At 32.2% G+C, this 24,425-nt stretch overlaps 7 protein-coding genes across 7 annotated transcripts; 4 read left to right on the top strand and 3 right to left on the bottom strand.

Annotated features, from left to right (window-relative positions):
- Positions 1–307: 307 nt before the first annotated feature.
- PPL_11156 (uncharacterized protein) lies at positions 308–3,402 on the bottom strand (the record flags this gene model as incomplete). The annotated part of the gene is made up of 8 exons (XM_020581913.1): positions 308–1,399; positions 1,467–1,763; positions 1,824–2,015; positions 2,087–2,227; positions 2,292–2,426; positions 2,486–2,716; positions 2,779–2,906; positions 2,970–3,402. The coding sequence occupies 8 exons, from the start codon at positions 3,400–3,402 to the stop codon at positions 308–310; spliced, it is 2,649 nt and encodes an 882-aa protein (XP_020427216.1).
- A 1,672-nt stretch (positions 3,403–5,074) lies between these two features.
- On the bottom strand, positions 5,075–8,269 carry PPL_11155 (PHD Zn finger-containing protein; the record flags this gene model as incomplete). Its single annotated transcript, XM_020581912.1, has 6 exons — positions 5,075–5,127; positions 5,172–6,473; positions 6,547–6,825; positions 6,901–6,998; positions 7,435–7,453; positions 8,257–8,269. The coding sequence occupies 6 exons, from the start codon at positions 8,267–8,269 to the stop codon at positions 5,075–5,077; spliced, it is 1,764 nt and encodes a 587-aa protein (XP_020427215.1).
- A 1,087-nt stretch (positions 8,270–9,356) lies between these two features.
- On the top strand, positions 9,357–11,533 carry PPL_11154 (uncharacterized protein; the record flags this gene model as incomplete). Its single annotated transcript, XM_020581911.1, has 2 exons — positions 9,357–10,766; positions 10,829–11,533. 2 exons carry the CDS (start codon positions 9,357–9,359, stop codon positions 11,531–11,533), a joined length of 2,115 nt encoding a protein of 704 aa, XP_020427214.1.
- A 742-nt stretch (positions 11,534–12,275) lies between these two features.
- On the top strand, positions 12,276–12,678 carry abnA (actobindin; the record flags this gene model as incomplete). The annotated part of the gene is made up of 2 exons (XM_020581910.1): positions 12,276–12,369; positions 12,497–12,678. The coding sequence occupies 2 exons, from the start codon at positions 12,276–12,278 to the stop codon at positions 12,676–12,678; spliced, it is 276 nt and encodes a 91-aa protein (XP_020427213.1).
- Positions 12,679–12,729: 51 nt separating this feature from the next.
- On the top strand, positions 12,730–16,078 carry PPL_11152 (PKC domain-containing protein; the record flags this gene model as incomplete). The annotated part of the gene is made up of 8 exons (XM_020581909.1): positions 12,730–12,762; positions 13,297–13,459; positions 13,542–13,685; positions 13,711–13,906; positions 13,997–14,572; positions 14,652–14,779; positions 14,846–15,525; positions 15,593–16,078. 8 exons carry the CDS (start codon positions 12,730–12,732, stop codon positions 16,076–16,078), a joined length of 2,406 nt encoding a protein of 801 aa, XP_020427212.1.
- A 1,071-nt stretch (positions 16,079–17,149) lies between these two features.
- Positions 17,150–22,823, bottom strand: PPL_11151 (uncharacterized protein; the record flags this gene model as incomplete). Its single annotated transcript, XM_020581908.1, has 6 exons — positions 17,150–17,336; positions 17,414–17,552; positions 17,627–17,735; positions 17,805–19,534; positions 19,600–22,357; positions 22,431–22,823. 6 exons carry the CDS (start codon positions 22,821–22,823, stop codon positions 17,150–17,152), a joined length of 5,316 nt encoding a protein of 1,771 aa, XP_020427211.1.
- A 496-nt stretch (positions 22,824–23,319) lies between these two features.
- On the top strand, positions 23,320–24,352 carry PPL_11150 (rhodanese-like domain-containing protein; the record flags this gene model as incomplete). Its single annotated transcript, XM_020581907.1, has 3 exons — positions 23,320–23,337; positions 23,359–23,424; positions 23,759–24,352. 3 exons carry the CDS (start codon positions 23,320–23,322, stop codon positions 24,350–24,352), a joined length of 678 nt encoding a protein of 225 aa, XP_020427210.1.
- Positions 24,353–24,425: the final 73 nt, after the last annotated feature.

The following is a 24,425-nucleotide window of genomic DNA, read 5'->3' as shown; positions in this document are numbered from 1 at the left end:
AACAAGTTATTATTAGTATTATAAACTTAAACTTATTATTATTATTATTATTATTATTATAATTGCAATTGAAAATGACAATATTTAAAAAGAAATTGTAAAATAACATTAAAAAAATTTTAATGAATTATAATTATGACTTTTTTATTTAGTTTTATTTCAACTAGTTGTATTAATGGCAACTATATGTGATAGTTTACGAGAATTTTGATTATTAATAGTATTACAGGTTTAGAAGTCGTTCGATTTGTTTGTTATTTAGAAAAAGTAGTTCGGTTTGTTTTGCTTTGTTTTTTTCGATTTTTGTTTAGGCTTTGTCAGCTTCGGCGGCATCCACTTCCTTTTGGAGTGACTTTAATCTATGGGAAAGTCTCATACTCTTGGGGATACGGTTGGTTTTGTGAAGGATGAAACCACCAATCACTGCGGCGACAACAACACCTCCAACGACGATACCAGCAATAGCTCCACTCGAGAGTTTGGAGTTACCAAACGATCCAACGTCACCAGTACAACTGTCACGTCCAACCAACATGGACATTGAAGTTTGACCTTGGTTTACTTTGTATTGACATTTGTCGTGGTCTACGTCTTCTCCAGTCTTTGGGTTGAAAACACGGAGTTCGGTATTGGAGAATCCTCCAATCGAACTACCATAGCTCATGAGAGTGAGACTCTTGTTGTTAATGGTATTGGCGACACGGATAACAAGGGTACCGTTGAGGTTGGCAACCTCTGAGATATCGATCAATGGAATTTCATCTTCAGAGTTGATGGTGAGCACAATCTTTCCGTCTGCGGATTGAGTAAAGTTTCCGACGATTTGGAATTTGGTTACTTCAGTGGCACTACCGATGGAACCGGCATTCTCAACGGATGTTTCAATGGTACCACTTCCGGCAACGGAACCACCTTGGATACTCAATGGATTCGAAGAGTTGACAACTCCACCATTGATTTTGAGAGAACCAGATGTTTGGGTATAGTTAAACATTGTGGCATTGTTGGCAATGTTGATCTTACCAGCATTCTCTAAACCAACTTGGATAAATGAGTGTTTGGATTCAACATTGAGGATACCTTGCTCTTGATTGGAGATCTTCAAATTGGAAGCAGAGTTGGCTGGGTAGATGTTGGATGACAAATCGAATTTGGCATTGTTGGAAAGAGAGGTACCTTCATAAATGTAAAGATCGGAAGAAGCGACAATCACACCGTTGGTGTTAAGCAAAGTCGTGTTCTTTAAGGAAACACTAGAGGCACCAGTGTAGTAAAGGGAACCAGATTCAATTCGAATTACAGTATTCTCGGCGGAGAAAGTTGAATCAAGGACTACGATACTTTGAGTAAGAATTAAAACAACTGAACTATTCAAAAGGAATTTTCCTCCATATCCAATCTATTAATTTGTTTAGTTAGAAAAAATCATAATTTAACAAAAAATAATATTATTAATTAATACTTACGTTCAATGAAGAATTTAAATACATAAAAGAGTTGTTTGAAGTCAAGACACCACCTCCTACAAACATGTCCTCATAAACCAAGACAGATGAATTTTGGAAAGTAGCATTTCCATTGAAAATACAATTTCTAGCAACAATTTGAGAGTCAACAAAATAACCATTGGTATCTTTGTCAGTCATGAAATTTAAACCAGTGTACAATAATGTATTGTCGAAATAAAAGGTAGAGTTATCAAGGAAAGCGATTGCTCCGTATACTGTAACATTGGAATTGAAGGTTTGTAAACTTGAATCATTCTATAAAAAGGAAAAAAAAAAGTTAGATTTGATAAAATTAAAAAATTAAAAAACACTTACATAGTAATTTAATTTTCCAAATAAACCAAAACCAGATTCATAAGCTTTCATTTGAGAAGTACCAGCACCCAAGAATTGATCTAATTGGATCAATTTTGAATTCTTTATTGTCAAACTACTGTTGTGATCCATTAAATAACTTCCATTCATTAAGAAGAATGAGTTGTCTTCGAAAACAATATCGGAATTATTCTAATTAGAAAAAAAATTATATTAATATTAATTTGTTTGTTTTTTTTGTTTTTTTAAAAATAATATCATACATAAGTTACAAATCCAGCATGTTGGGTAGTATTAAAGGTTGAGTTTGAAAGTCTGAGGCTAGAATCTCCAAACAACCCTACGAGATTGGTTTCACCTTGAATTTGGCAGGAAGAATCAATAATATCGATTTTAGCTTTATTCTATGGTAAAAAATTAAAATTAAAATTGATAATCCATATTATTTTAATTTAATTTAAAACTTACATTTAATAAAATAGAACCATCCAATATCATTACTGTATTGCTTTGGAAAGTAGAAATGGAGTTGTCTTGTAGATTGTAGACTGACTTTCTCTCCATCATGAAATAACTATTGTTGAATGTGTTTGTAGAGTTCATCTATTTAAAAAATAATTAATAAAGGAAAGAAATAAATATTTTTTAAATTAATGACTTACTAATTGGTAATATTGAGTCCTATTTAAATGTAAAAGAGAATTGGAGGCTTCAACATCACCAGCAGAGGTTAACAATCTTTCATTTACAGAATCAACATCAGTAGTCATATAAAATTCAGTTTGGTTAGTGAGTTGTAAGAGAGCTTTCTTTTGGACAGTAAAATCTGAATTGATATTGGTAATAGAGTAATCAAATTGATCAACTCCCCAAACATTGGATCCAAAATCAGCCTAAAAATTTAGAAGTATATTAGAATTTGATGATATATTTAAAATAAAAAACTAATACTTACACCACCATTAAGAGTAAGATCGTGATTGACCAAGAGAAAATAATAGTTATCAATTAAAAGAGCTTGATATCTTCCATAAATACCAAAGTTTGCATAATTAAATACACCGGCTACCAAAGCATTTCCATCTATTTTAAAATTTTAATAAGTACCAAAGTAATAATTTAATAAAAATAAAAATCTATACATACATGATCTATATAAACCATTTGGAGCTTTGTTGTAAATTACTGAATTTGATAAAAAACTGCCATGAGTTTCCAACTCACCAAAATTGTTAATTTGTTTGACAAGCACAACTTCAGTTGGATCATTATCTGTTGCAAACAGATTTTGATCATTGATTGTAATGGAATCAGCAACCACAGTTGTATTTGAGATCAAAATATTTAAAGGGTTTGGACCGAGGGTAATTGATGACGCATTTACCAATTGAGTGGCATAAACAAAGTTACCGTTTGGATTTTTTTGATTAATAAAAGCAGCATCAAGACCACCTGGCTGACCAGCGGGGGTCCAGAATGCATCATTGTGGAAAACACCACCGTTTAAGGAATTCCAATCCTTACGGACAGCATTAATAGGAAAGAATACAAAAAATAATATAATAAATAATTTTAACATTGTTTTTTTTTAAATATATATATATACAGAAAATAAATATATAAATATAAATATATGAACAAAATGGGAACCGAAAAAGAAATGAAGTGAAAAATACGAATCTTTCCTAGATTTGTGTTCCACTAGATGCTCTACAAAAAACCACAAAGATGTCTAATCTAAAAGTAAAAATACATTTAATTTCGAAAAATAAAATCTTTAGGAACACCAGTGGATTGTAAATAACATCAACAAAAATATGATCATCTTTAAATGGTTTTTTGGTATAGGGTGGACCGCTTTCGAATTTATAACACTGTTGAGTTTCATTGTGTGCCTCAGGTCCTAAACAAGATTCAAAAACATACCTTGTTGCTCATTCCCATTAATAAACGTATCTAAATGTTGTTGTTTTATTTACGAAACCGTTAAAGTCATTAAACAAATATTGCTAGTCAAAAAAGTGTTTCGCATCTACTATCTAAAACCAAAAATGGTTCGCCTACATGATAAATATTGATTCACGCAATCATAGTTGTTGATGAATTTTATGATAATCAAAAAATCAAAACAATCTAAGAGGTGGTTGAGCCCATGAAATCAAAAATTTGGTCGTTCTCTCACCCGATAGTCTAGATTTTTGTTCTAAAAACGACCAAATATCTCAACACATTTTTCCAAAAAAAAAAACTCAAAATATCAAAAAACAATACAATCAAAAAAAACAACCAATTCTCACGATTATCCAACCTCCATCTCTTTGTGTAATATGATTTGTTTTTTTTGTAAAACATTTTTTGTACCAGGCCAAAAAAAAACCTAATTATAAAAATGTAAGTGCAAATATAAATGCCCAATAAATATTTGTAGATACGCAATTACTCAAAAGCAAACAGTTAAGATCAAAAAAGAAAAAAAAAAAAAAGAGGATGTAAAGATTTTGTACCAGAATAATAAATAAAAAAAAAAGCAAATATGCAAATATTTTAAGGTTGATTAGAAGTGTTTACAAATTATTGTAAGAATTTTAATAAACAATATTATAATATCGATCAATATTCTGGTTCACCACCAATCGCAATCGTTGACAAATTAGCGATTTTGTTTCTTCTGGCTATTCTTTGGTGTATTTGTTTTTCTTCAAGTGCAATGTCTCTTAAGGCTTTTGTCTGTGTAAAAGAAAAAAAAAAAAAATTAAAAAAACAATTTTTGTTAATAATTTAATTATTGGAACATAGTTAATAAAAAAAAAAACTTAACATAATAAGATTGTTCTTTTGAAAATAAATCTCTCTTTCTCTTCTCCCAGTTGGTGTGATTTGTACAATTTAAAACACCACATATTCCATTGGGTGATTCTTTGAGGGGGAATGTGCAGGGTGTATTGGTTGGAGGCGAGTTGCTTTGATTGTTATGATTGTTAATACTGTACATATCTGGTGTTGACAATGATTCAACTTTGAATTTAGTCATTTGAATGGTTTTCTCAAACTCTGAACACTTCATCTCGAGTTTTTTGAGTTTTGATTCTATCTCTGAACGCTTCAGGGTGATGGCCTGGAGCTTGCTGATGTCGTCGCAGTTGGAGGTCGACATGAGCTTCTGTGTAAGTGGATTGTCAGAGTTGGTAGGCAACACCTTTTGGGGGGAGGCAGAGGGGTTGATGGGATGGTTTCCTGAGGATAGGATGGATCTATGGAGTGACGGATTCTTGTGGAGGAGTTCCTTGGCATTGGCTACTCCACACTCTTTGGAGCAGTACTTGGAGGTACCAGTTGGGAAACTATTACACTTGGAATAGGCACACTTTGGACGGTTGTTAATGGTTTGGTATGTCGACGACGACGACGATGAGTGAGGTGGTGAGTTGGTAATAATGTTCTTGGGTGGAGTGGATGGAGAATTTATATCTATAAACGGTGAATTGGTGAGGGTTGGCGAGGTTTTTTGTGATATCTGGTTGGGTGAGAGTCTTGGTGAGTTGTGGTTATTATTATTATTGGTGTTGTTATTGAGGTTACTGGTTGGGATTGATAATGATTTATCTTTCTTTTTACATTTCATGCACACATATCTGTCGATTCTCTTGGCGTCTTTCTCAGAGATGTTTACGCACTCTCCGTGATACCACTCATCGCACTTGTCACAGGCAATCATAAAGGAGTTGGAATCGTACTTCTTTCTACATATACAGTAAAGTCTGTTGTCGCGGGAACGATCTTCTTCGGCCTCGGACATGGATGAATCAGAATCAGAGTCATCTAATATATTTGTGTTGTCTCTGTGGTGTTGTGATTTAATTCCATGGTGAACCTTTAACTTCTTGTGACCATCGCGGTGTTCTTTCTTGGATGAAGGTTTCAATCTTTTCTTTGTATTATCATTATTATTATTATTATTATTATTGTTGTTATTGTTGTTACTACTAGAGTTGTTGTTGATGTTATGGTGATGGTTATGATTATTGCTATGTGATGATTTATCTTTTTCTCTTTCTCTTTCTCTGTGATTGTCTCTTTCTCTTTCTCTTTCTCTCTTTACATGGTGATGGTTTTGTTGTTGTTGTTGTTGTTGTTGTTGTTGCTGTTGTGGGATCTCTTTGACTCGGTTGTCTTCATCATCCATTAAAATATCAACTTCTAACTCTTGATCACTCTCGACTTTAACTAAAGTATTCTCGGCCTTTACTACTGTGTGATTAGAATTATTGATCTCTACGTTGTTCGAGGTGGTTGTGGTGGTTTCTACTATGGTTTGGTGTTGTTGGGCAATCTTTTGCTCTTCGTCCTCGACTCCCTCGACATCGACATCGTCTTCTTCAGTGAGTTTCATCGAAGATCTCATCACAACATTATTGCTGGTGCCACTGCTATTTGGAGAAGGCACTCTCTGCTCGGTGCATTCTCCCATGATAGTACCATTGCCAAAAGGATTCAACAATGATTGCTTTGGTGTTGGCGGAGACTGCGGGGATGACAAGCACTGATGTATATTATAATAGGCACTATCTGGCACCAGATGTCTCTTTCTAAGCGGCAACTTTGATATCTCATAGTCTTTCAAAGATGAACATGGAATCTGATTCTTTTGATCTGTTTATAGAAATTATAGTCATATATAATTAATAAATGAAGTTTTATGATGAAATGTATGATTCGATATTACCTTTTGAATTTATATGGATACTATTATTATTTAAATCATAGGAATGATTGATAACAAAACCATCGTCATCTTCGACATCGTTATTGTTGTTACTGATATGACGATGACTATTGTTATTGTTGTTACTATTTAAAATGGGTGAAGGTTCGTTGTCGATCGCATTGATGTCTACATTTTCTTCATCGTTCTGTGCATCCTCCATTTTGCCTTGAGTTGAAATGGCATCGATCAAAATGGAAAGATTTGGTGTGAATAAATCACAATCATTATAATTCATATCTAAATATATATAATCCAAAAAAATATATAATTATTAATATATAGAGTATAAGATAACGATTGTTCTACATTTACCTTCATATGGATTCTTGACCGAGGGAACGAATTCACTTTCTGTATACTGAACCACCATAATTGGAGTGTACTCAACAAATTGAGGTAGGATCTTTACACTTTACTAATTACTAACTAGCTATCTATCTAACTACCAACTATTATATATGATATACGTTATTTATCTATTGTTATATAGTGTAATAGAGTTGTTTATATTTTATGTTTTTATTTCTTCTTGGTATTGAATTTTGCTGTATAAAACTTATTGTTGCTATTACTACTGCATGCCTCTAATTTTGACTGTATGTGATAATATTATTTGTTTGAAAAAAAATATCAAATAATATAAAACTAAAAATCTAATATACAAAAAAAAACTAAATATATAAAAATAATCGATAAATAAATAAATAATTGAACTGCTAAATGTATATAAACAACTGTCTTTTTTTTTTTTTTTTTTTTTCGAAAATGATATTGACAAACAAGAATTAAAAGCTAATAATAATTAATTGTCTAAATAATCTATTTTCTTTCTGTACTAATAAAAACTTAACTACTACTAAACTAACTTTTAAATAATTATAATTATGTATATTTGCTTTCAAATTTTGAATTTATTTTAATTTTTGTCTCTGTTTTTGTTTTGTTTGCTTAACTGATTTGTTATTTATTTATTTGTTATATTTTCACAAATTTCTTTTATTATTTTCTCACAAACACACAACAAAACAAAAAAAAACACACATCAAATAAAATAATATTTATTTCTTTCTTTCTCTTTGTATTGTTATTTTTAATTATTAATTAATAAATGAATTGAACACTGAAAAAATTAAACTTATATTATTATTATTATTATATGTATCTAGAGTGAGGTGGTTTTTATATGTGAGAAAATTGATTATTGTGAGGGAATTTTTGTTCTTTTTTTTTTCTGTGACACACATTGCTTGGAAAAAAAAAACCAAAAATTTAATTTTTATTTTTCAAAATTTTGTTTTCTATTTTGTTTTTTCACCCCACCTCAATATTTACCAGCCCATTAGCAATTTTTTTTTTTTTTTTTGAATTCAAAAAAAAAAAAAAGAAAAAAAAAAAAGAAAAAAAAACAACAGAAAAAAAATTAACACTTCCCACCGGTTTTTTTTTTGTTTGAAAAAAAGAACTTCAGGTAATAAAAGTGTTTTGGTGGCGCTTTTGAGTTTCCATTTGGCACGGCTACAGATTCCAGCTTAACTTTACTCATGAGGATAAAGAGTGGTTGGTTTTAATATATATAAAAGAGAAAGAATGGACAATTGTCGTATTGCTTTCCTAAGCAAATTAAAATTTCAAATATTTGCAACACACTATTCGACAATTCCAACATACGTTGTTTTAACATTTTTGTATTTGTTGTTGGAATTGGAGAATATTTAAATTGAGTAAAAACTTTATATAATATTGAATATTAATGCCTACCTTTACTGGTATGTATATATACAGTTAAACGATCTAAACTATATATACATGCCAGCAAAAATAAGCATATCTTACCCAATTTAAATATCTAACAAATCAACCAACCAAATAAAATAAATAAAACAAACAACATTTAAATTATTATATAATATAATAAAAATAAATAAATAAATAATAAACATATAAATATAAATAAAAATAAAAATAAAAATAAAAATATATATATATATATAGGGTATATAAGTATTTGTATAAATATATAAAGTATATAAAAAAAAAAAAACTTTACATACAAATTATTATTTTTTTTTATATTATAAAATATAAAATTAATTTTAAAAAACGAACGAACGAATGAGTTGAGAGTATCGAATATGTATACATCGAAAAAATATATATTTATAACAAATATTGATTTTATTCTATTCATATAAAGCTGAGAATAAAATCTAAGTTAATTAATTGGGGACATTTTCGTTTATTTTATTTCACTCCAACCAACAATTTTAAAAGTTTTTTTTTTTTTTTTGTTTTTTTTTTTTCACAAATTTTTTTTTTACTTTTTCACTTTGGTCTCGTTTTTCAAAAATAAGTTAAAAATTTTGTAAAAAAAAATAGAAAAAAACCAAAACAGAACAATTGTGCTTGAAAACAGAGAAACATAATGATTCTGTTTTTATTCCCATTATGAATCTTTTGATAACAATTTTCTTTCTTTGAGACTATAACAATGTAATTGAGAATTTGAAATTTATTCGTTTTTTTAAGCACAAAAATTATACTTAAGATTTATTTATATTTATAAAGTTTAGTTTAATATATATTTTCTATAATTCTTTATTTTAAACAGTATATATCATTGAATATTTAAACATTATAAATATTTAATCAATCTTTCTATATCTATTTTTACATTTATAAATCAATTTTTATAAACAAAAAAAAAAACAAAACAAAAGAAAGTTTCACATTTTTTTAATTAGATTCTTATTTATATATATATTTTAAAAATGAAAAGAGTCAGTATATTCCAATTAGCATCATCTGCTTTGTTTAAAGGTGATACACACAAGAGTTTAGAGGTACTATCATCGAAAGTACATCAACCAAATACACCTATATATCAATTACCACAACAACCAGCTGCACCACAACAACTAGCAACACCACAACAAGATAGCAAAACTAGTGGTGAGAGTAATAATAATGAATTTGATCATGTTTGTAATACCTGTATAATGAGATTTAATGATCGTGAGTTGAGAAATCAACATTACAGATCGGCACTACACAGATACAATATAAAGTTAAAGTTGGCTTCGATGACTCCAGTGACATCCGAGGAGTTCTCAGCGATGATGGAGGCAGCCGCTGCACAGGCTGCAGACAGTAGCTCTGACGACAGTTCAGACTATGACAGTTCCGATGACGACAACACCAACGACAGCGTCGGAGACGAGGAGAAGTTGCTCAAGAGAATTGCACGTGATGTCGATAAGATCGATATTTCCGATCCAACAATGCAGAACTACCTATTCACAAGCGCAAACGATGCATACACTCCAAAGCTGTCGTTCATTCACAAGGAGCTAAAGTTGGAATTCACCATCTGGCGTGCCATTCTACAGGATAGTACTACTCACCAAGAGGACGTACAACTCGCTCAATTCAAAGCGATCTGTACAGAGACCACTGGAAAGTGGGCTATTCTTTTGTGTTCCGGTGGTAGGTTCAGTGGTGCTGTCTACCAGTTGGTCGCTGGCGGCCAAGCACCCAAAGCGATCGAGCACAAGACACTCCACCGATACACGGTGCGTAAGGGACAGGGTGGTAGTCAGGCCAAGAAGGATCAGGAGGGTGGAGTTGCAGGATCGGCAGGATCGTTCTTGCGTCGTTACAACGAGAAGCGTCTACGTGAAGAAGTGATTGGCATTATGCGTGGTTGGAATGCACATCTCAAAGAGTGCAAAAAGATCTATATCTTTGCGCCAAAAGGAAATACTCGTGATATTTTGCTGCCGCCCGATAACAGCGGTCCAATACCAACAAACGACCCACGTATTCAAGTCGTTCCATTCCCAATTATCAGACCAACGTTTGCCGAGAATCAGCGTGTATCAAACTGGCTGTACTCTGTTGATATCGGATTGTTTGAAGAGGTACCACTGACACCAATTACACCACAACAAGAATCACAGGACACCATCACCACCACCACTACAACAACCGCAGAGCCAGAGAAACCAGTGGAACCAACCGAGGTGGTTCATAGTGAATATGAAAAAGATCCATTGTTTGAAGCAACAAGAAACAAGGATTTGGATAAAGTTATACATTTATTGGAGGAAGACGATCAATATGAATTACCAATACCAACTCAATCAGATTCATTAATGACACCATTATTTATTGCAGTTCAAGTATGTTTTTTGATTATTATTTTCAATGTTATATTTATATCTAATCAATTTGATTTCAACAGAAAAAAGATTTTAAAATGGTAGAATATTTAGTAAGAGCATTACCAGATGATATTGATGTTTGCATTCCAAGTTGGCATTTTAGAACTGCATTACACAGAGCTGCTGCAGATGGTAGTTTGGAGATTGTCAAGCTGTTGATGGATAATGGTGCCGATCCAACCGTTGAGGGTTTCAGAAAGGAAACTGTCTATGAGGTGGCATCCAATCAGGCTAGAGATTTGCTCAGAGAGTGGGCAGGAGATCATCTCGACGAATGGGATTATTTAAAAGCAAGAATACCACCACTGACCAAAGAGATGTTGGTCGAGCGTGAGGAAAACAAAAAGAAAAAGAAAAAGAATCAGAAAGAGAAGGAGAAGGCAAAGAAAGCCGCAGAGAGACAAGCGAAGCTCGATGAGCAACAGCGTGCTGTCGAGGAAGAGAAGGCAAAGCAAGCCAAACTGGCGGAACTCAAGCTGCTAGAGTCGGTCAAGGCCGAACGACAGGCAAAAGACTCATTGCTAACCGATAGAGAGCGTCGTGCACTTGCTGCTGAGGCCAGACTGGGTGGATACAGCGGTCCAGTCAAAAAATGTACACAATGTTTCACCAACATACTATCGACTCCATTTGAAAGACTTTCGTTCACCTATTGCTCAACTGCGTGTGTATTGGCACATAAGAAACAGTTGGAATCAACTTTAGATAAACCAATTAAAAAATAAATATTAATTAACAAAAAAAAAAAAAAAACGTTGATAAACATCATATGATAGGTCAACATTAATTGATTCCAACACATCTGTATTGTCTTTTAACCTTTTTTTGAAAGTTTTAATTTTCATTTTTGGGTTGTTTTAAAAATGGACTCATTTTGATTGTATAAGAAAAAAAAACTCTATTAATAATCTCGATTTATCTATGATCACTTTCTGTTTATGATATTTTTTTCAATGATTTAATATAAAATTGCCAAAGATGCCCAATTTTATGTGAAAAAATGTTGTTTTGTTTTTGTTTTTTTTTTTTTTTTCAAACCCATTCAGTTTCATTTGGTGGGGTAAGTTCAAAAACAAATTTAAAATTAAATAATAATCAAATAATTAAAATGATGATAGTTTGTTTTTGGTGTGAATACATTATCACTTTGTGAATAGTGAATAAAAACCCAATTTTTAACCCAAAAATTAAAAATATCATTATTAATGTGATTTTCTTTTAAAAGAAATAATTTGTTTTTTTTTTTGTTGATATTAAATAATTAATATTAAATTTGTTTTTGATTTTTTTCACATTTTAGGCTTTGATGGGTGGCTCTGAGCCACCAAAATTTAATTAAAATTTATTTATTTTTTAAATTACTTTTTTATTTTTGGTTTATATTAAATTGAGTGGTTCAAAGCTTAAGCTTTCAATTCAATTTCATAATAATCTAATCATATATTAAATTTAATTATACTTATAACAATGTCCAACGCTGCTTTATTCAACGAAATCCAAAAGGGACCATCCGGTTTGGCCCATGTCGAGACCAAAGATGCCTCTGCCCCAAAGATTGATGGTATGTAGTTCTTGTCTTTACATTTCTATTTTTTTTTTATCTACAAACCATCATCAATAATATTAGATTAGACATTTTTCTAATTGTTTCTTATTATTATTATTATTTCCAATTAATTAATTTTTAGCCGGTGTCACCATCAAGCCAAATCAACATGGTGCCTTGCTCAATGAGATCCAAGGAAGCCACAACTTGACTCACGTCGAGCCAACCAAGGATGCTTCTGCTCCAGTCATCGACAAAGAGGTTCACATCAAACCAAGTGCTCGTCCAGCTTTGCTCAGTGAGATCAAGAAGAACCAAGATTAAATTATCAAGCTTATAATAAGATGTCAGTTTTTTTTTTAACCTTTTAAAAAAATGACAGACTTCAATATATATCTATATAAATTTGTAAAAAAAATCAAAAAAAACCAAAAATAAATTATAATATTAATTTTATTATGTATTAATATCAATTAAAATAATTTAATTATACTATATTAAAATAATTTATACTCAAACATAATATAATTATGCTTGATTTATTTGTACCCAAAAAAAGCAAAAGATCAATGTTGTCTTTAAAATCATAATAATTTAAAAATAAAAGATCATTTATCTTTTAATATACAAGCATTAATATTTTTGGATTCCATTTTTAACTTTTTTTTTTTGTTTTGTTTTATTTCACACTGAATAAATCATGTCATTTTTTTTTTTAAAATTTCAAATAATTTTGATTTGTTTCACTTCACCTGTCAACCTTTTTTTTCAAAATCATCTTACAGAGTTTAGTTTATTATTATTTTCCTTACATTTAATTTATCGATTATTCAGCATAGAAGGCATAACATTTTGTATAGTTTAGAAACAACAATAAATAGAATAGAGAGAAAAGAAAAAGAAATAAATTTAGTTTTTTTTTTTTGTTTATTGACACAATAGGCAAAGATGATGCAACAAAGTAATAGTTCATCACAATTACAATTACAACATGCAAATCATCAATTTGTACCCAATCCAGTATTGAGCGAGCCTACAGAATGTAAATTCTGTCAATCTGGTGGGCCTGTTCTATCATTACCAAATCAAATAGCAATGTGTTCAAGTAATCTATCATTTGTCATTTTCTTACTACTATCAATCTAACTCTACTTGTATTAACACTCAATATCTACTTTATCAAATAGAATGTCAGATTGTTGTTCATAATAAATGTATACAATTAAAGGAGTATAGTAATCATCATTGTGGTGGTACCGTTTCAAAACACCAAAAGAAATCATCTGGATTGTCAAATAAATTTAAAAAGATGTTTTCAAAGTCTTCAAAACGTATGTATTATTAGAATAACAATAGAGGCATTGCAATCAAAATATCTTATTGGCAATTATATTGGTATCAAAAACAATTTAGATCTATTTGTAAAATATGGTGAGACAATGGTACAGTCTGGACAGCTTCTAAAAGATAACTTAAAAACATGGATAAAGATGATCACCGCTGAAGATACAATCAAGAAAATTTATAATAAGAAATACTATGATATATTCAAGTAGGTTTGATTTGATATCGTTAAACAATAAGTATTATATTTATTGATCAACTTATTAATATTATTCTTTATTCATTCATTCTATTCTAGTAAGGTGAGAGTAGATGATACAACATTCAGATATATATTATCGTTGCAATATGAATCATTTGGATCAGCGGATAGTGTAGTCGGAGGTGGTAGTGGTAGTACACTTGGTGGTAGTGGAACAACTATTAATTCATGTCAAATAGGTACTACTACAGAGATACATAGTAAGTCAATGACAAAAGAAACACATACTAAATCATCAAAGATACTCGGTGAAATGAAGGTCAGTGCTGATCTTCACTACAGTATAACATCGAGGAATGACATTGGACAGTTCATAATGCTATCGATTCTCTATCGTCTGATGTTCACATCAGAGAATATCATTCATTTTGCCGATCAAGAAACACTTAATACACTATCCACACTGTACATTTTCTATTTAAAAACTATAAAATCAACACCATTATCACCTATACTAAGTAGTAGTCAAAATAATAACAACAACAACAACAATAATAATAATAATAATAATAATAACAGTCATCAAAGTATAAATCAACAAACAATAGCAATATTAAATACATTATCACTTAAATTATTTGCAATACTATTAAAATTATTTGAAAATGGTATGTATAATTAATTGAAACCTACTTTTTATAGCTTACTTACAAAAATAATATCAAGAAACATTATTACCTTTATATTTTAGTTCAAGAATTATTGAAGCATTGGCGACATTATGTGTAGAGAAGGATAATCTATCTGAAAAGTTACAGGTCGATGAAATTAGTAGTAGTGATGGTATTGTTACTCTTCTTGGCACATATTTTAAAAAAGGTAATGAGTATCTGTAGGTTTAAGATGTTGGCACAATTTATTAATACTGTGTTTGTTATATAATAGAACCATGTAGAAGTATTATTGAAAAACATCCAGATTGGTTAGAGTTAATATTGAAAGCGTCCACAAGGAATTGTAATGTTCATCGTGAGTTGGATCCTCAACAGGTTATTTTCGGTGAAATGTTGTATGAATCACCGTTGTGTACAGTCTATCAAGGTCGTTTCGAAGGTAATGATGTTGCTATCAAACAGCTATCGATCGAGGGTCTTGGCTTTGAGTGGCCATTGTTTTTCAAGGAGGTAACCATTGCTTGTGTATCTCAGCATCCACGTGTTGTCAAATGCTTGGGTGCTCATACACAAAACACAGGGACGCCATTCATTGTCACAGAATATTGCAGTCGTGGTAATCTGATGCAAGCACTGGAGTCCTATGTTAGGGAGAACAACAGTCCACCACCACTCTATCTTATTCATAATATGGCAGTGGAGGCAGCACAATCACTCGATTTCCTCCATTCGAAATCTCTTATTCATCGTGACGTGAAATCAGCCAACTTCTTGGTGAAAGAAGACTATAGCGTCAAGTTGATTGATTTCGGTACCTCCAAGATATTCCAGAATCAATTGAATATGACTGTCATAGGTACACCAGTCTATATGGCAGAGGAAGTTATCAAAGGTGAAAAGTATACTCAATCTGCCGACGTATATTCATTTGGTATAGTTTTATGGGAGTTGGTAAGTTGACATTCAAATGTTATCATTATCTCATTTCATTTATTAATCAATTTTAATGATCTTTTAGTTTACAAGACAAACACCATTTGCAGATATGCACGAATTTGCAAGAGTAAATTTCGTATTACAGGGAGGTAGACCTAAAATACCAGATTCAGTCCCAAATATCATTTCCGATCTCATACAAAAGTGTTGGAATGCCAATCCGTTGGTTAGACCAAATTTCAAAAAAATTTTACAAACACTTTATGTTTTATCACATCCTGCACCTCTTGAATCTTGTCTAACGGTAATCCCTATGGTGGACATCCACCTACGTACAGATAATGCAACTCTAGAAAAAATCTTTAAACTTTTAGATTTCCGATCACTAATGATATGTACACGAGTCAGCAGATCTTGGAGAAGAGCGGTATTTATTGGTATATCAAACCCACAGACTTCACAATCCTACGATAATATTTATTGGAAACCAATGATCGATAAATCAATTACCGATCTTTCTGATCACATAGCACATGAAGAGTCACGTATCTTTTCTTCAGTTAAATAAATAATTGTCTTCAGAATTATTAATCAACAATAGAGTTAAAAAACAATTAATTGTTCTTTTTTTGTTAATATCTTTCTCCATAACAATAAAAACCTAATTATTTATTCTAAATTATATAATTTTTTATTTATTTTTTTTTTTCTTTAAAGAATACATTGTTTTAAAATATTTAAATAAAATATCTAAAATAAGAGATAGTGAAAAATAAGGAGGTGTGTTGTGGATGAAAGTGCTCTGTGAGAAAGGAAGAGAGAGAAAAAAGAAAATAATCTAAAGTTAATAATATTAATTTAATAATCAAAAAAAGATTTAATTATTAGATATCCAAAGGTTGACCCCATATTGTTGTGCGCTCTCGATACTTGTCGAAACTATGGAATGGTAGCTGGTAGGATTGATTTTCTTTTCAAACAAAATTCTCTTGATCCAAATATCATAGTTGTAAGGATGGTAACTTAATACATTCTTGTACAATTTCAATATCTGTTGGTTGGACTGGTTAAATTCAATGGCTGCTTGGAGTGATCTGAAATTTACAAATAAAAAAAAAAAAAAAAGAAAGATATAAAAGAAAAAAAAAAACAAATTAGTTAAAATCATTTAACTATATACCCGAAATTTAGAATTCATTGATGAACTCAATTTAGGTAGAGATGCTATGGGGCATCTGGATAGAGTTAGGTGGAGACCATACAGTTTCCATATGGACAGAGAAATGTCTCGCTTTGGTGTGATGGTCGTCAGAATATTCTTTATATTTTCAAAGTTTTTTACTCTCAGCGATCGACTTGATATACCTAAAAGTAGAAATTTTTAGAAATAGAAATAGTATATATAGGTTAATCGAGATGGATGGATTATAAAAGAAAATCTTAGCAAAAAAAATTAAACAAAAGACAAACTTTGAAAAAATGAAATGGTTATCTGGGAAAAGCAAAACACATTTTCTCAACAGTGGTACAGAGGAGTTTTTGATTCCAATATATTGCTCCAATATCTCATTGTGTAAATGATAATCCTAGGATATAAAAAATAGTTAAAGTTTGATGTAAAAATACATTATCGCAAAAATCAATAACTTACCTTTAAAACTGGTGGTTTAAGTGCATTCCTAAAGATATGAGGTGTTTCATGTGGCACCATATTTAGATACTTCTCCAGTGGATAGTTGAATTCAGTTGGGACCTCTTGGAAATATTGATCAACCAATGAATCTATATCTGGTGTATTTAAACAATTGATAGATAAATAGAGTAACCTTAAATAGTATAGAGAGATGTTATTAAGATGTAATTATTTAAATAAATAAATTTATCATACTCTTTCCAAACTAACTTCTTATCGGATAACGAAGTTAAACGGGTGAGTGCTTGCTTCATTGTAGGTATAATATCATTGTAGTTCTTTTGTAAATATAAATAAATTATATAGACTAGCCAAAAGTGTACATATTGATCTTCATTTATAGTTTTATCTTTAATGAATTTAAAACAAATTAAAAAAAATTAGAAAATTTAAAAATAAAAAATATTTTTTAGTTTAACTTACAATTCATTGACAGAGCATTTATAGATACAGTTAAATCATTTCTACCAAGTATTATATTAAATAATGAGTTTGTAGTTATCTTTTCATCTTTAATTAATAGTTCCTGTGACTATTATTAAAAATAAATAAATAAATAAATATTTTTTAAATTTTAAATATGCATTTAGAAATAACATACCTTATCTGTTGAGAATAGTTTTAATATCTTATTATCGATGGCTGCAATCGCGTTTACAGTATTATTCATAAAAGTTAAAGATACAACATACTCTTTCAATAGTTCGAATGAATCCTGATTGATTTTGAGTGCCTTTTTCAGAGTGTTAACCTCTCTGTATCTTCTTGCTAAAAACAACCAAGTCTTTGTGTGATTTGGGTGTTGTTTAAGGTTGGTTTGCACCGAAAAAACTAACTTCTCCTGAGGTATTACATATGATTGGAAGTAAAGATGATTCAACGTATAGTTTTCAGTGTCATCACTGAGTTCAGTAAACATTGAATCAATGGCTTCCGAATATTCTTTGCTCACTTTAAGATAGGCAGTGCCATCAAAGTAAGACTTCCATTTCATGATGAATAGCTTCGGCGCCAGCGTATTGACCGATTGATTCTCATAGAGTTGAGTGGCATCTGGTATCTCATTGAAGACGACCAACGAGAAGAATATCATCTTGAGAAAACTCTGCTCTTGAGGCATCAGTGTCGACTCCAAGTCATTGCTATTGGTTGGAAGGAATGGTTCGCGTTGTTTGAAATGGTTATAGTTGGGCATGAACACATTTGCATACTTGCTACTGTCGAGCTCAAAGAAGAGAAGGAAGTCCATGATGAGTGAGTCACGCCATCCAGCTTCAAGAACGACACGCAAGTAGGTAAGAATGATCTCCAAACACCAGAATGACAGTTCATTCGCTGGAAGCGATTCGAATGGTCCTGATTTGTTGAAGATCTGTGTGAGTGTATGAGTGGCTATAGAAATCTTTTGGCTCAGAGTGTTTGGTAGTTGCAGCTTCATCAAGATCAGAACAATAGAGTTGCAAGTTCTGAGAGCGGCATTGATGAGTTCGTCGATCTCTGTAGAGGAATTACTGTACTTTCTAGAGTAGACCTCAATGTAGATCTTCCAAAAGATCTCAGAGTGTGGATTATGACTGACAATGTCATAGAGTTTATCGAGGATTTCTTGTCGTTTGTCAGAGTTGTTGAGAATGTCTGTGACTGACGATGAGCATAGATAACCAAAGCAGAGCATCAGACTTGTTGGATTCGACATATATTCGATGGAGCTAACGTTGGTGACTCCATAACGAGCTCTGACTTCCTCGTCAAACTCACCAAAACTATGAACCAACTCTTCTACTCTTGGATCCTCCGAGTCATGACAATGTGAATCGACAGGCTCTTCAGCTGATTTGTCATCGCCAGTGGTGATCGATCGAGTTGTTGAGCTGAGCGGAACGGAGGGAGGCGGTGCTTCATCATCACTCATTTCATCTTTATGTGAATTAGAAGTGTTGTGCTTCTCACGTCTGACAATCTCAACATATTTCTCAATGTTGAGGAAGTCTTCTGTCTCTGGTTTTTCTACTACCGTTGAACTGACAACAGTGCGAACCTGAGGCAAACGATTGATTGGTTGATAAACGACAGCTTCCTTCTTTTTCTTTTTACTCTTGGCAATCGATTCAGACAAGAACTGTTGATTTCTTTGATCCAATACCTTCTGACGTGATGGTCCAACTTGAAGAATGAGTTGTTTGTTCTCTGTGATCACATTAAAAAATGCTTTCTTCAATGATTGAGGGAATGAATCCTCTTTCTTTTGATCCAACAACATCATACATTCCTTTCGAACAGCTACTACCTTATCGTTGGCATAGGAAATAATATCCTCAATAATTTCCTTATCTAGAAATAGATAGATAGGGTTAGTTGATCAGTTGATAATGTCTCATCTTTTCAGAGTTACTTACTGGACATTGAATAATCACGTTGATGTTGGAATGTACATTTAGGATCACGGCAGACACCATCAAGTTCATACATGCAGAGTTTCTTCTTTGGATTCAACTTGGACGAGTACATAGAGGAGGTCAGTGTAAATGGACAAAACTTGGTGTAGGTATGGGAGAATCGGTAGGATCGGAGACACATAAGAGGCGACTGGTATTTCCCTTTGGGCATTGGCTTGTTTCCGACGTAGGTATTGGTGATGGTCATCGGATTCAAGATGGTCTCTAACTTTTCGGGAACTACACCATGCAGTATACTCTTCATAATGGGTTTGTGTAAATCTGTGGAACCATCATTGCTACACCAAACAGAGGTTGGCTGCTCGGCAACATAAACTGTGAGTGCATTGTCTATGTCCATTGAATCAGCCTCACCGCTACCAGCTGGTACTTTAGGCAGCACTATGATTTCACTATACTTTATCATTCTATCGATAAATTGATCCAATGTTTTGCCCTGAAGTAATAAATCTATAACATTACTAGATTTCTTTATAGATGGATTCATTACCACCGAGATAACACGTTTAGGTCTAGAAACATTTGTCAAACTATTACTATCATCAGCTGTTCTACTTACAATATTTAACTCTGGACTATTAATATCATTATTATTATTTGAAGTAGTTGTTGTGGTTGATGTAGTTGTTGTTGTATTGGAGGGTAGAGAAGTTGAAGTTATTAAAGATTGATGATTATTATTATTATTATTATTATTATTATTATTATTATTATTATTATTATTATTATTGTTGTTGTTGTTGGTAAATCTAGATAATCTTGAATGTGATAAAATTGGGGTGGTTGAAATTTCGTCTATTATTTTCTGATTGTGTGGAGTTAGGATGATTGAGTTGGTTGTTCTGTCTACTACGGACAATAAAAATGGATCCATTGTGAATGATTCTCTTAGTTCATCGAATTTACGTTTCTTTTGATTGATTGTCTTAATCTTGTTGTTGTATGCTTTGAGTAACAGAGTAGAAGTTGATCGTAGTGATTCCAATTTGGATTGGAATTCCTCAGCTTGTTTCTCTGTTGACTCCAAGTCAGCTTGGTAAATCTCGAGTGTCTGCTTGAGTTGGTTGATCTTTATCTCCAACTCCTTACGGTGACACTCGACACCGGCCAACTCTAGTTCGATTCTGAATATCTCACCTTCACTCTTGACCATCATTCGATTGGTTTCAACAAGATCGGTTGTTAACTTTTTCATAGCAGACTTTTCTTCGGCCAATGCGTCGTTCGTCAGAGGACTGTTGTCTATACTCTCAAAGGGTGCATCGTTGCTGCTGCTGTTATTATTGATGTTGTTATCGCTAGCTATATTGGTTGTGTGGTTGTTGTTGTTGTTGTGATTGTCATAGGACTGAGAACCGTCGTCTGACGAGAGCATAAGGGTGGCAGATGCGTTGGTTGGTGCTGTATTCATTGGCGACAACCCGCTTGGCTCGGTGGCGACTGATGACATCGATGGTGTATTGGTGGTGGATAACTTTGATTTCTTTCTCTCCTCCAACTTCTTTCGCAATAGAGCTTCTTCCTTGGCAGCGATCTGTCGTTTCAGATCCTCCATCTCGCTGGTGTACTCTTTCTTCTTTGCCATAGCGAGGCTGTCCACCAAGTCGTCGGTGGCAATATCAAAATGACCTGTTTGGGCGGCTTCAACCTCATAGTTGCTAACATCATTTTCAAGCAGATCGGCGGTGCTGATGCTATTGTTTGTTTGTTGATTGGATTGAGGTCGATGATTGAGGTCGTCGTTATCATCGTCAGTATCTTCCTCACCAACATTGATAATCATACTAGGTATATTCTTGCTGTGTTGTGTAATACTGTTTGTACTGATAACTGATGTCTTGTTCAATACAGGTGGTACAGAACCAGATGATCCCTTTATCGATTTCTTTACCTTTTTCTTTGTCATGTTTACAGAGGTGATCGTCGTTATTGGTGGAGTTGAAACTGTAGGTGGAGTAACAGAAGAAGGAGAAGTAGCTGACACCGACAATGTAGAAGGTGGTGATGGTAAATCACGCTTGTTATCTAATTTTTGTTTCTTTGGTGTAACACCAACTAGTTGTTGATTTTGCTGTTGTTGCTGTTGTTGCTGTTGTTGTTGTTGCTGTTGTTGCTGTTGTTGCTGTTGTTGTTGTTGTTGTTGTTGTTGTTGTTGTTGTTGTTGTTGTTGTTGTTGTTGTTGTTGTTGTTGTTGCTGCTGCTGTTGAATCTGCTGTAATAAATGTAATTGTTGTTGTCGTTGCAACAACTGTTGTAATTGTAAGTTTTCGACTTGATTCATACCATTGTTACTGTTGTTCATATTCATATTATTATTGCTATTAATATTATTGCTCGATCCATTTAGGTAACCATTCATATGTTGATGTTGCTGTTGTTGTTGTTGAATTTGTTGCTGTATATTTAAATTGTCGACCATTGTTGGTGAAATAAACTGTGAAGACATTCCATTGCCAGGTTGGAAAGATGGCAGTGGTGGTGGGATGAAAGGAGGTGGTGGAATAGGCAGTGGTGTAACAAAGTTTGATTGTTTAAACAACATATTCTGTGGAAATCCTTGATTAAAGAATTGATTTGATTGTTGCTGTTGTTGTTGTTGCATTATGTGTTGTTGTTGAATATGATGTAACATATTGATATCAGATTCATTCGTTAAATCCATATCAACGGGTCCTTTATCGATGATACTATCTTGTATCTAAAAATCAATTTATCATTAGTAACTAGAGGGAGATGATAGACTATTGTTCTAGCGATGCATAGAAACTTACAAATAGATGATTATGGCTATGATTTAAATTATGATGACTATGAATATTGTTGTTTGATTGATTTAAAGGAGGAGGTGGGGGAGGTGGCAGTGGTGGCATACCACCACCATGAAAAGGATGAAATGATGTATTGCTATTATTATTATTATTATTATTATTATTATTATTATTATTATTATTATTATTATTATTATTATTATTATTATTATTATTATTTCTAAATTGCTGGTGCTGATGTTGCTGATGTTGCTGATGTTGCTGCTGGTGCTGCTGGTGCTGCTGGTGCTGCTGTAAAGGAGTATTATCATCTATTTCACCATCTTCTTTATCGTCATCATTCTTTTTCTTCTTTGAAGACAAAACCTTCAATCTCAGAGATGCCAATGCATCCATATCGATACTATATAATTAAAATAATAAGAATAGTCGAATATTATGCTATATGATATTATTTTGAACTTGTATATATATATATATAATGTGAATCGATCGACTCGATTCCCTCGTACTTTAGTTTTATAAAATAGTTGAAAAAAAAAATGTATTTGTTGACCAAAAAAAAAAAAAAAAAAACTAATTTGTTATGAAAACAAAAACAAAAAAATAAAATTAAAATAACAATGAGAGATAACTACTAAAGTTAATCTCTATTTGATTTTCTTTATAAGGTGTACGTTGGATGTGATTGTATAAGTTGGTGTTTAAACCTATTATTTGTTTGTGATGTTTTTTAAAACCACAATTTTTTTTTCAAAAAATAATTTTTAATTTTTAATTTTTTTTTTTTTTTTTAATGAGATTCGACTTTGATCATTGTTACTCATACCATCAGATTAGCATCTCTTTTTAATTTTTATATAATTTAATAACTTTAATAATAATAATCAAAATGTTTGGTAGACAATTGGTATGTTTAGTTTTAATATAGTCAATCAATCAATCAGGCAATCAATCAGTCAATCAGCAAACGTTCAAGAATTCATCATTATCACTAGTAATCTCAAATCAACTATTGATTAGTGAGAGAACTTAAACAGACAAATAGAACACATTAAAACATTATTATAGCAGAAATATCCAATAAACAATAAAATAATATAATCTTAAATCACACAACAAAATGTAGACAATATTAATGTTAAACAATAGATACATATTGAAATGGATGCACCACAGTTTGATTCATTTCATTTTAAAACAAGAGATGGAATAGATATTTACTACCTCTTTTTTTTTTTTTTTTTGGAAATTTGATTGTGATTGGTTGATTGATTGAGTGCTCATAGGTTGAACAACAAAATTAATGATTTTCATTAATATAATTATAGGTTAGATTAAATAGAACATCATATAGCAATTGTTTGTTGAACAGTACAATTAATTCAGTTGTTGTTCCAACATCTCTGTTGAAATGTAACAACTACAGTGCAATCAAGTCATATTCAACAGCAACATCGACTACCACCACCACCACTGCAACCAAAGAGGATGTATACAAGGCATCGGTTGCCAGACCATCACCACAGAGAGGTCGTCGTCCAAACAAGCAGAAATCACCATCGTTCCCACAGTATGCACATATCCCACGTCTGGCCACTGCCGGTCTCCACCGTATCGCAATGATGGGATTCGATTTCTATTTGCTCGATATCCGTCCTGCCGCCGAGTTTGCTGCAGAGTCGGTTGTCGGTTCAGTCAGTCACCCAGTCGAACACCTCGACAAATCATCGGAGCAACTCGACAAGTCATCGATGGTGCTCTTACTCGGTCCAAAGGAGAAAGGTTACCCAGTTGCATGTGAAGCCGCTTTGAAATTGCAAAGCAAAGGTTTCAAATCGGTTATCGTCTTGGAGAGTAGCGTAAAGGAATTGGTTAACGCTGGTTTCTTCTACAACGCTCCAGCCGACATCAAATTAAATTAAAAAAATCAACATAGCATATCATTCGACAACTTTATATAACAACAACAATAATAATAACATAAAAATAATCAAA

This window comes from Heterostelium album, assembly GCF_000004825.1.
Source record: "Heterostelium album PN500 unplaced genomic scaffold PPL_scaffold13, whole genome shotgun sequence".
Classification (NCBI taxonomy): Eukaryota; Evosea; class Eumycetozoa; order Acytosteliales; family Acytosteliaceae; genus Heterostelium; species Heterostelium album.
Note: the sequence above shows the minus strand (reverse complement) of the source record. Positions and strands in the feature narration are given on the sequence as shown.